General features: G+C 28.0%; 1 protein-coding gene across 1 annotated transcript in view; it reads right to left on the minus strand.

The window, feature by feature from the left end:
• LOC107436770 (rabconnectin-3 alpha) overlaps positions 1-13355 on the minus strand; it is a gene marked incomplete in the record, with an annotated part of 96733 nt that overhangs the window by 37223 nt on the left and 46155 nt on the right. Inside the window, 7 exon segments of the mRNA XM_071183145.1 lie at positions 1009-1480; positions 4338-4486; positions 6743-7043; positions 8265-8430; positions 8832-8929; positions 9658-9932; positions 12214-12273. Coding sequence (XP_071039246.1) covers positions 1009-1480; positions 4338-4486; positions 6743-7043; positions 8265-8430; positions 8832-8929; positions 9658-9932; positions 12214-12273 — 1521 coding nt within the window.

Here is a 13355-nt window from a genome sequence, read left to right on the forward strand (position 1 = left end):
ATAGACTTTGTGTTCAAGAAAACCTTTAGGAGCGACCATGAAAACCTCCCAAAGAGACCAGCAAAACTCAGCACAAAATGCGGACAAGGTCAAATAAGGAAACACAAAAAAAATTTAGAAATAAAAAATAGTGTAGCAACCTTTTAAATTTATAACCACTTTTAGGAGACACAGAATTTTTTCTATAGACTTTGTGTTCAAGAAAACCTTTAGGAGCGACCATGAAAACCTTCAAAATAAATAAATAGATTAAAATTCAATGCAAACTTCAGTAAAATCATAATTGTATATTTATTTAAAATAGTTCTATTACTCGTAATTGATATATTTGTTTTGACACATAATTATATCAGTAGGAGTCATTTTTATTGAAGCTAAATTTTATTCATCGATTCGCAACACAAGTGGCTATTTTGCACCAAGAAAATTACACTGAATGAAATTAAAATGGCATACGAAAAATCATATACCTTTGATAACATTTTGAAGTTAATGGAGATAACCCCTAATATGTAAAAGAACGACCTATCTCCCTTAATGATCATTTTACTAAAGAACAGAGAGTGGTCACTCCCGAGAGGTTAGGTGCTTAAATTCTCTTCTCCACCCAAAAGTACACATTTTTCTTAATATGATGCTCTTGTTTGAAAAATGTAAGATTGCCATTTCATTCACATGTTGATCAAATCTGTTATTAATCACTTTAATTTTGTAAATTTAATAAAATACATTTAACATTAGCTAATAGATATGATTATAAATTACAAACTTTAAAAACTGATGAATACAAAAATTTAAATGAATGAAATTAATTTTTGAAAGAAAAAAAAACAATACGGTATTTCATTTACCACAATAAAATTTACATTCAATAGATTAGTTTAAATAAAAGAAATTATAGGAAAACTTTATCATGCTAAAAGAAATTTCTGTTAGAAAGGAAATATTCTTAATTTTCCTACTTCAAATATTTCAAAAGAAAAACTTAATGAAAATTTTATTACACACCTTCACTGGGTATTTCAGATGGTTTAATTTCAATACCATCTTCAGATTCTTCATCATCACTGATCTTCAAATCAAGATCCAGTTCCAACTCAGGTTCTCTTGGTTGGAACGCTGGAGTACCCCAGTCGAAGTCTGAAGAGCTATTTTGATTGGATGTTGATACGGGAGCTCCCCAGTCAAAATCAGCTGATGATTCCTTCTTATTGCTTTCCATACTCTTACCGACTTGCACTTTAGGAGTTGCATCAGAAGCAAATGTACCAGTTGCAATCACATCATCACTGTTTTTAAGTACATTTGCAAAATCAAATACAGCATCATCAGGAGACATGGGCCCATCTGTTAAGACTCGGTTTGGCAGACGAGACAAAACTTCAAGAGCTAAAGCAGGGCAACCAGCTCGGAAGTGAGCATGAGCAGTTGTAAAAAACAGCCTACGTTCCAAAGGTGTTATAGTGTCTTCAAATGGTAGCTGAAAATTTTTACAATTACTCCAACAAATTAGAAGAAAAACATTTTTAAAAAAATATATAAAAAAAACATACAAATACTCTTAACACGTTGAATGCCACGCTAATTTTACATGGCTTGCCTGTCTGGCCAAAATGATTTTCTCAGCATGTATGGCATTCATTTCTTCAAACCATTTCAGTAACGATAACAATATAAAAAAATTAAAAGCATTAAAAATTTACTCAAATTATGTGTGTCTAATAATCTTGGCTCAGTCGATTAACAGTGATCTCCGTGGTACTACGAACTAACTCAGTGCCGATCACCGGTGATCCCGTGGCATTCAACGTTTTAAAAGTATAAGCTTATTATAAAAACTTTATTATGGTTAAAAAAAAAATTTTAATCACTGACATTGAAGAAGTATACATAAGCTGAGTCAATCTAAGTATTATAAAAAAATTTCTAAAAACAATGTATAACATTTATTTCCTCCATTAATGAATATGACTTTTTTTTAGAATCAATTTTGTCAAAATTGTTTTGACTTTTCTCTTTTTTTATCAAAAATTCAAATTTTTCCAATACTTTAACACAGTCAGAGATAATTAATGCAAAAATTAAACTTATTCAAATATTTAGCACAATTTTCAAACACTAAAGATGAAGTTATACAAATAAAATTATGTTGTTTAAACTTAATTTGAATTTTACGCACTGATACTTTAACTTTGCCCAAGAGTAGAGAAAGCAAATGCTTATACTTAGGCAAAATAAGAAATCAGAAGGAAAAAAAGTTTGACTTGTAGATGATTTATCTTTAAATGTCAACAACATTTCATTTAAAAAAAATTATTTTTTACTTTTCAAAGGTGAAAATGGAAAAATCTTTTCCTCTTTGCTTTATCTTTAATTTGCTCTCAATTTTTTCTGTTTTAAATCAGAAGTGAAAAATAATCTGCCAATTTCGTGATAATCTGCAGCACCCGCTGCCGTGTTGGAAAGTTTCGGCTACCGGAGATTAAACTACATGCTTGAAGGGAACATTGATAAGATTAATTTAAAATAAACATAACATTCACTACACTGCAAAATTAAAACAAAGTTAATTTTTTATTATAATTCTTTTAAGTTTAAACTGAGCTATAAAGCAGCACTTCTTAATTAAAATTATTCTTTTTAAAATTATATTTCTTTGCATATAAACAGCCTTATAGTCTTACAAAACTTCTCTGGTATATTTTTGCTCCCAAACAATCACAAATCAGATAAAATAGGGGGAAAAAATAGATTTAAATCTTGAAGTGTGTCTCAAAGTAAACAAATGTTTTGTTTGCTGTTCAATAAAGACATTTGTAATATCTGTAAGCTACACCAAATTATTATTGCCAATCTGACAGTATGGCTTGCATAAATTGATTGCTAAACAAATTAAAAAATATTCAGCAATTGGTTGACTTTGCACAAATGAAAAAAAAAAGATAAATGAAATTGGATAGCCACTCTTCTAACAATTCATTATAAGTCTGTCACATATTAAAATGACTCAGCTTACACCATTCCTTGGAAAACTTATAAAGCAAAAAACATAATTTTTTTAAATAAGAAATAATTGTTTTTTATTTGTACAAGACATTATAACAATATTTTTAGAAAGAAAAACACATATTGCAATGTTTAAAGTTAATGTAACAACAGGTAGGTAGTGTTATGCTTGCATGTTTTTTAGACTTAAAATAATATGTGGTAATCAAGAACATTTTTTCCTTGAGCGGACTATTAACGTTTACATTTTAGAGAAACTTCTCCACCTCTGACATATGCAAGCGATGAACACCAGTTCGATAACTAAAGTGTGACGCAGCGACGTGTTAGACCAATCAACAACGTTTTGTAGGTGGTTTCATCTACCGTGTGTAAAGAAGATTTTTTCCCCTTGGCAATCCGAAGCGAGACCTGAGAGAAGAGACGCAGAAGGTATGATGCAGTGAATCCACCCGTGAATTCAGATGTCGCCTAAATGATAAGTTTTTACTTAATTTTTTTTTCTTTATTATTATTTAGTTAATTAAAAAAATTCATAATAACTTTCTTAATTGATCCGATATGCAATGAGAACAAGATAAGTAATTAGTTTGTTTGTTTTTCTTCACACGCACCTTTTCAATTCTCTCCAGGTGTTATTTAACTATTTTGCGTTTATATATCTATTTTGTGTTTCAATGTGTTGACCTACTAATTTACCATCTAGTTGTTGTTTAGTCAAAAGTGAAATATTAATGTATTACATACGATTTATGTATAAAGTTGTGTTAGTTTTGACTATTACCGAATAAAAAGGTAATGTTGAAAAACACGTGGTGATTGATTGTCAATATTATAATAATCTAATTAGCTAAAATATATATTTTTCAAAAAATTTAAACTAAATTTTGACACAACGCAATTCAAATGATTTTTAGCCTAAATGAATTTTAATCAAATTAACCTGGATAATAATTAATAATTACTATTTATTTATTAATAATTATACTAATACTATAACAAAATTTGTAGTCATAACTGGAATCTAAGATATAACATTAGGTAGGTACTTTATTTACGTTGCACTAGAGCTGCACAACGGGCTATTGGCGACTGTCTAGGAAACATCCCTGAGGATGATCCATAGACATGCCATCACAATTTTTATCCTTGGCAGAGGAGATGGCTCCCCTGCTTTGTAACAACTGACTAACAGCAATAATTTTTTTAGCCAAAAAATTACATTTTACAATATTCAACATATATTAAATAGACTCATTTTTGAAAAGTTGCCTATTGGACAAGAATTCAATAACATTTGTAAGCTTAATATTCAGATAGGTAATATTTACATCTTCAACATCCAAGCTTTCACTTTGAGAACCTAATTTTCCAGCTGCTTTGCTTTTCTTTATTTCAAACAAGTTTTGAGCTCGTTGTCGGCGAACAACCAAAGGATGAGTACGAAGGAACAAGTAAAAGTTAAAGACTCCTGGATTAGCTATGAGTAAAAATAAAATAACATTTATAAATCAAAAATAGAGTTTATCAATATAACTTTAATCGTCATTATAAGTAATTAAACAAATGACCACCAGAATTACGATAAATTTTCTTTTTAAATATTACAAATTGTATGTTTACATAAGTTAACTGAAATTTGATTGCTCAATATACATTTATATTTAAGATAGCCTGTGGTTTTTATATTGTAAGGATTTAAGCAAAAATCGGTAACTAGTACAAGTTTGGATATAATCAAATAACCAATGAAGTTTTGTTTTATTTGATTACATAAGTTAAATTACAACATTTGACATTACCAAAGGCTGCTTATAAATATAAACCTAAAAATAGTCTGATTTGTTGTATCAATTTTTCCATTTATTATTGATAACTTTTAGAATAATGTTTCTAAAAATGCAATCATAAAATATCTGTAAAAAGTTTTAGAACTGAAACAATAAAAAAAAAATTGCATTGTTTTTTACTTTAAACAAAAAACATATGTCAAATTATCTTATGACTCTCAAGAACAGATAGAATGAACAACTATTTTCCACTTTTAAAACATGAATCAGTGAATAATAAATACAATTTTAATAGCAAAAGAATAGTAAAAAAGGAGCAGGAACATACTAATAAATAAAGAATAATTAAGCAAATTGAGCTTAATTTCTTTAATATATAAATTTTTTTTTTTACATATAGACTCTTAATAACAATTTGTTTTTATAACTAGTTTTGTTATAAAAACTGTTAACAAAAGAAAATTATTTCTTTCACCACTAAAAAAAAAATTAAACCTAACATAAGATATTATGATAGCACTCAAATAAATAAAATAAAACCAAACAATATAATTGATAGCCTTGTAGAACTGTTATGCATAATATCATATAACATTTTTAAGAGAAAAATGGGAATCATATGAAACTTTGACTTAGAGATTGGGCAGCTTCAAAGAGCAGGGCACATCGATCAGTGGTCTATTGTACCTAAACCCTAAATCATGATTGATGAAAAAGCTTTATAGCTGAAACAAAGTTTAGCACACACCTGACAGAAATAATCTTGTAATTCGCAGGTCTTAATGCAATGTTGCCCTAAATGCTCAAATCTTTGAGCAGAATAGACCTCACAATCACAAAGTATATGTCGCGAAGTCTCATCCTCAAGAGGACAACCTGGCCAAAGTTAATCAGATTCAATAATAATAATGTAAGGTGTCTCCTGAGGGTGCAGTGTCCTGTGAGAAGACCATTGATCTTCCTCTAACAGTTCCTGCTAACCTTAAGAAGCTCTTTTTGACGAAAACTAGGGCAGTTACAATTTAGCTCTTAAGCTTGTCTCTGACCATCGCAGTTGTGTCATTGATCATGGGTAATTTTGCCATAGAGCCTGAATTTAGATGCGCTGAAAGATGTGGGAGAAATTCCCAAAGCTAGTTCAGGGCCCCAGAAAATCACACTGGAGCCAGCCCGTGCTACTTCGTCAGCCAGCTCAAGACCAGGAATACCCATACGTCCAAGCACCCAATGCGTAGCCAAATTTTTTAACAAAAAATAAGCACTTTTCAAGCACTAAAAAATATTTTTAAGCAGCATATACACTAACAAAATTCAAAATAATTTTCAAAGACTTTACATGATAAAATAACTAGTTTTTGACAAGGAACTCTTTTCTTGATTATATTAGACATTAAAAATGATCAAGAGATTTTTCAGTTCGATTTCAGAGGCTGGAAAATGAAGCTTGAAATTGAGAATATTTTCTAAAATGCTGCAGAGTTGCACATGAGAGTGCAATAATCTCACCGAACCCAGCTCACACGCGGACTCGTAAGTATTTCATCAAACCTGTAAAATGATTGGCGTTTTTATACGCTGTGGACCGACGGTACGCTGAAATAGATTGTGGTTGAATTAATTGTGAAAACATTGAATAGAACAATGCGAAAAGCACGCCTTTGCATTACATGGCAAAAATTGAGAGGGTAAAGAAAAAAATCTCATTTTCGAAAAGGGAAAATTAAACACTTTTAAAAAACACCCAATGAAAAAAAGCACCTTTAAGGGCTTTTAAAAACAAAAATAAGCACCTTTAAACACTTTTTAAAAACACTATGCACCATGCAATGTAGGTTTACCTTGTTACAAGTAGAAAGGTCACAGAGGACCAAGAGGCACTCCCACACTAGTGAAGAAGTGAATTTACACCTTATTAGTGATAGAAGAGCAACCTATATGAAGCTTACCAGACATACGATCACCAGAATTCTCCATTTCTGCAGCTTTTGGATGAGAATACCCAACATCAGTTTGTAATAAAGTTGTTAAGGAGCCACAATAGTCCTGAAGAATCCAACGAGCCATACATCTAATAAATGGATCTGGGTATGCTTTGGATGGAATATAGTTTGTACCATCAGATTCACAACCTAACACCTCTGTAAATAGTAATTTCTTTAGTGATGGAGTGACTGTATCAATTTCTCCCTCATATAAGCGAATAACCACCATAGCAAGTTGAAGATCATTTAAATTGTTTAATATTATCTGAAAATAATAAAAGAGAAATTATTCCAATAAAAATAATAATAAAAATTTATAAAATTCATATCAATTAACATTTTTATGAATATATAAAAATAAAATCAGGATTATTATATTTATTAACACAAATCATATATTGTATAGATTATTATAATATAAATTATTAATATATAAATTATATATATTACTTATATGTAAATTATTATACCGTAATTTCGCGCGTATAGTCCGCGGACTATCTGTGTTTAAAANAGATTGTTATATTGTACATTTATTAATATAAAAATACAATCTGGAATCATAATGAAATAATGAAAAATAAATTCAGTCTTAAATTGTTTCAAATTATTTGATATTAGATTGTGAATAACATGTGCAGATGCAGGACCAAAGACAAGATTACAGGTTCTCATGCATCTGCACAAGTGGAGCCCTTTTTTATTACCCTAAAAACGTAAAAATAAAAAACATTAAAAAGAGTGACTTTAGAATGAGTTTTTTAGCAATATGCTGTAAAATAAAAGCTAAGGAAATACAATTTTAAAAGAGAAGCTTAAATTAATGAAATAAAAATTTTAAAAGGATTATTCATACAAAAAGTAAACATAATTTTATAAATATGCAATATTAATAAAATATACATATTTTTTTGTATGTTCTCGCTAATATTGCTTCTTAATCAAATCCAACATCAGTATAATCTTTAAATAATATTTCATCTGCAACTTTTCTTATACTTTTGCTGATATGTTAGGTGAAAACGATCTGTTTAAGATAAAGATCATTCATTTTAAGGAGAGCTTGTTGGTTTTAAGAAAGTAAAAGAATATAAATTATATGTTTACATTTTGCTAAGTAGAAAAGATCAATAGCATTTCTATGATTTTTATTAATATTATAGATTTTTCTAAAAAGAAAAATTATATTTAATTAATATTCAAGATTAATATTTGAATTGCTTTATTTTATTAATCATGTCCATATTCTTATGCAACAGTACATCCTCTGCCCTTGTTGAAGGCTGAGCAAATATATTTGAATATCAAGATAAAATTTTAAAATAGAATAAAATAATAATTCACAACAGTATTTAGTTTAAAAATAATCTTTGCATGCCACTTCTTAATTGTAGCTTAGTACACTATTTTTTGCATTAATTTTAACACTGTTTAACCAAATAAAATTACATAAAAATAACATTTTTCAGTCAAGAAAGTAGACTACCTCAACAGCAACTTTTAAGTCTCCCCCAAGAAGGAAAAAGGCAGCAGCGTGTTTAAATCGTTGTTTTCCCATGAGGACATAAGCATTCTTTTGAGCAGATTTTTTCCATTTGTCTTGAGTAAAATTATTTTGAAAAAATGCTGTCATTTTATTATCTTGCACGGACCTGTAAATAATAATAGACAATTCAATCATTTGCTTTAAAAAGCTAAAGATGATAAAATTTAAACAGATTTCTCAGTTTATTTATTAATTTGAATAAAGAGCAAAGTCTAATAAAAAGAATTATTAAGATCAATCACTTAAATAAATAAAACCTACAAAGCTTTGTTATAACCGTCAAATATATTAATTTAAGTGCACCACATTTTAAATAATAAGCATTCCGGAAAAGTGTAGGGGTTATAATTGTAATAATATAATAATGTAGGGGTTATTGTTGTGGGACCTTTGTAAAATTTAATGACACAATAATTCACAATTACTTACATAATGAATATAACATTAAACTAGACTAATAGAATTGAAAGATAAGAGATAGATAAATATTGTTCGATTGCATCATACCTAAATAAGCCCCAAAGAAGAGTTTTCTTTTTCATAGCTAAATAATAAAGAGCTGCATCCATCGGGTCATTTTTAGTTTGAAATGCAGCCTTAGCTACCTGTAAAATTAATTTTCACTAATTTAAGTATAAAGCTATATTGAAAAAGTATAGTTAATAAGAAATAATAGCTTTATATTAAGTTGCTAGTCATGAATATCAATCAGTATTTTAAAAGTAAAAATTACTAAAAGATAATTTACTATAATCAAATGAAATAAGTAAGAAAAAAAACAATATAAAAAAATTTGAATAAAACTACAAGACCTCATAAATGTTGCTATAGAATAAAGAAATAGCATTATCACAACAAAGTTATTTTATCGCATTCTGTAAAAAAACAAACTAAATAACATGCAAACAATACAAAATAAATTAGTCATAGAACAGCAAAAATGGTAAGTGTAACAGTTCATGAATGTTGCTATAGTGCAAGGAAATTGCATTATAATAACAAATTAAATATATTCGGTAAGATAGCAATACAACATGGAAAGGATATCAAATAAATAAATTATAGAACATGAATAGTAAAAATTGCAATAGTAACAATTTGATTTTGTTGTCATAGTGCAAGGAAATAGCAGTATCACAGCAAAGCTAATTACTTTCAGTAGGATAGAAAAATAAGTAACACAGAAAGAATACCAAGAAATTTATTAATAAATAAGTTCTAGAACAAGAACAGCTAAATAAGGTAGTAGTAATTTATAAATGCAGCTATAACATACCGAAATACACATTTAAAGAATACAAAAATGCATTTCGACATAAAGAATTACACACACCTTCTCCATTAGCCGCCTGAGTACAGCATTACTCCTTACCCACCAGCCAATTCCGAGTTCCCTTAATTCACTCCATTTGAGATTTCCTTTTTGTACACACGGAATGAGTTGTAGTAGTTCTTCTTGAGTTTCAGAATGGAATGCCCATACCAAACTATGGCTTCCCAAGCCTTGATTTTGAAGTTGAGCTCGTTGGCCAAGAGGAAGACAACGAAGCAAATAAATAAAATGTCTCATTGCTAAAAGGAATCTCAATCCACAATCATCCAAAGAATCTTCAAAAACAAAAGAACTATTAAGTATCTCAGTTGGTTTGAAAGTTTATACAACTGAAATTTAAAAACTTGCGACAACATATGAAGTATGAACACAATAATGTAATAATAATAATTGTACTAATCTAGTAATAAGAGGAGTCGATATGAGAAGAGGCTCAAGAAGAAACAATGCAAGGATCTAACATTTAAAAAATTTTATTTTTATAACCGTCGGTGAACAGTCGACCCAATTTTGGGTTTACGATTACTAATGCTCAACTCCATAGCCTTTTAATCCTGAACCCAATCCAGAAGACAAGAGAACTCCTGGATCAAGTATTGGGAGAAATTTGCTTTCTTGGAGAATGTTTTGATGGAACTAACCCGTCTTTGCGTTACATGGAAAGGAAGACTAAGAAAACCTCCCACAGTTAGCCTAACAGCAAGAGGACTCTAACATCCGTCTACCACTGAGGATATTTCTTGTCAGCTCTGTGGTTGGTGCAAGCCAGATTCAGAATTCGTATCAACCAGCCATTCCAGGGATTCGAACCCGGTTCACCTGAATGGAAGGCGAACGCTATATCCCCTGAACCATCGCGGCTCAAGGATCTAACATGCAAGGATCTAACATCCTGGATTACCTTACCACTGATACAATGTGCATTTCATCTAGCAATGAAGATCATGTTCATTTTGTAGTGTTAAATCGTCTTGAGTGAATTGAATCAGAAATGAGGGCTTTGCGTATAAATGAGCTTCAAAATGTAGAACGTAATACATTATGTTTATCTTTGCATCTTTTTCATTTCTTTCTTAATTTAGTTCCCAATTTAATGTTTTTTCAAGATAATTTTCTGTGGGACTTTTGCAATTGCTGTGCATTTTCTCATTGTAAAATTAATTTATAAATGGAAGGAAAAATAACATTATGTATCGAAAAGAATTTCCTTGTGATTATTTTATGCACTTTTTTATTTCAAGCAATACAATTTAATAGTAATATTTTATTTGCAATAATAATTTTCTTACCACAAATTTTTTCAAAAACTTCTTTTAGTAAATGTAAGTAAATTTTATGTAAGAAATGTATTACCTAACATAAGTAAGTAATATAATATATTAGTTAAGTTTTAGTACCATTTGATAGTAAATTTCCTTTTAATACATGTAAGTTTTGATAGAAATTCAGTATTATTTTTAAACAGATAAATCTTGAGACGATTTCCTTTTCAAATAAATAAATAAAAAAGAGCTTACATTTTTTGAGGGGAAGGGGAAATTCGAACATTAGTTACTTCTAATTTATTATTTTAAATTTAAAAAAAATGAGCAATGTTACAAAAACACTTATTTTTTCAATTAATTTAAAACTTCATTTTACTTAAGCGTGCAATTATTTTTATTTGATTTTTTTTACCTAACTTTTTAAACTTTCGCAGAAAATTATTCAATGCATGTATGTAAAATATTTTGATAGGATTTTATTATTTTGAAACAAATAAATCTTAAATCATTTTATTTAAAAAAAATAATAAATTAAAACAAATGTTACATTTATTCTTAATTCAGTTTTAAATCAATCCACCTATATTATTTTAATTTTAAAAATTAAGCAATGCTATTGATCCAATAAAAACAGCATTTTCTTACATAATTAATAATTTTCTTTATTTACAAATTTTTTATTTTAGATAGATTTTAAATAGTGTGGTTTGGATTCAAAAGATACAAGAATTGAATGTATGTTATATTGTTATACATCGCTATATTGCAATGTCTACCAGACAATATATCTTGATATAAAATTTTTTAAACCTTCTAGTCCTAACCAGTGGTAATATATTTTTCACTTGATGGTAAGAAAAACAGTTTAATATATTTGTGTCAAACATTGTCCCGTTTTAACATATTTGTTCTAGTTTGTGATAAAAATGGAAGTAAAAAAATTCAAGATTAAAAAAAGCATGACAATTCCCAAAATTTTCCCATTCAAGTTAAAAGATCTTAAAAATATTTCATGTCTAGTAAAAACAAAAGTTTAGCAAAAATAAAGTTAAAAGAATATTTTAATAAACTTACGTGTTATATCTAGAGCTGTATAAGATATTAAACAAAATATAAAATTATAAACGTATTCAATTTTAAATATTTATACATGAAATAAAAAATAAATGAAAATAAAAAGACACATAAACTAAATTTTGCATATTGTTACCTCTATTCAGACTAAGAAAATAACATTTAAGCATTAGCAACAAAATTATTAAATAAGATTACAAGAATATTAGCTACATACCAGTAGTAACACAAACATTAAGGCCTTCAAGATTAGTTTTAGGTGAGTCTTTAGCAACAACTGAAATCAAACAAAATTTTGAGAAAATGTTCAAGAAAAAACAAAATGTAAAAATTAAAGTTAGAACTTAACATTTCAGAAACTTAAGTATAAAGAAATTAGTATGATAAAAAAATATTTTCATGAATAAGTATTATAATGACAGCTAAGCTATGCTAGTGCTTTTATTGAGCTAATAAAAAAAATTTTATTCTAAGTTTGATTTGCGATTTTATTTGGTCTAATAATTAAAAAATGACTTCAAAAGTTTCAAAATAAATTTTAGTAATTAACTAATGGGAACCATTTCTAAAGCTTTGATAAACAATACAATAGTAAAAAATGTAAACTAAAAATAACAATTTAAAAAAATCTCTCAAATTTATAAAAATTATAATTTATAAAAAATGAAAATGAACATCTTTAACTATATACTGCTACATACTAGGCATGATACTGTATAAAACAAATTATAAGCAAAATACGTGAAAAGAAAATATATTAACATATTTCTGTTTAAGCATTGCTTTATAAAATGAAAAGTATCAAAAATACCATTTTTATTACAACATATATACATAATAAAAATTTACAGCATGTTTTTTAAACATTTTAGAAAAGAATTGATACATCACATGTATCACTTACAGGTCAGCATATCAGAAAATATAAAATTATCTATAAATTTTAAAGATTTGAAAAAATTTTCAAATTACCTTTGAGCAATTTATTGTTAGTAACAAATTTTTAATTATATAAGATTAAATCACTACATAAAAATAAAACTGTTAATGTAAATATGGAAGACTGAAACAGCAAAGAAGGCTATGAGAATCTCAGTTTAATTAGCAAAATTTGTAACTTTTCAAAATTTAATCAGCAAGTGATTCCTTAACATCCACATTGGAAAATTCTAGAAGATAGCACTTGATCGCAATCTTTATCAATCATGGATTCAAAATAGATTTCGAAGATTTTTTAATACACTTTGATAAGTGCATGATATAAAAGCTTTGGCAGCTAGGTTATTTCTCAATATTCCATCTAAAAAAATCAAAGCGAATAAGCGAAATTTTTCTGCTCAAAACAGTATTTCTTAATTT

This window comes from Parasteatoda tepidariorum, chromosome 7, assembly GCF_043381705.1.
Source record: "Parasteatoda tepidariorum isolate YZ-2023 chromosome 7, CAS_Ptep_4.0, whole genome shotgun sequence".
Lineage (NCBI taxonomy): Eukaryota > Metazoa > Arthropoda > Arachnida > Araneae > Theridiidae > Parasteatoda > Parasteatoda tepidariorum.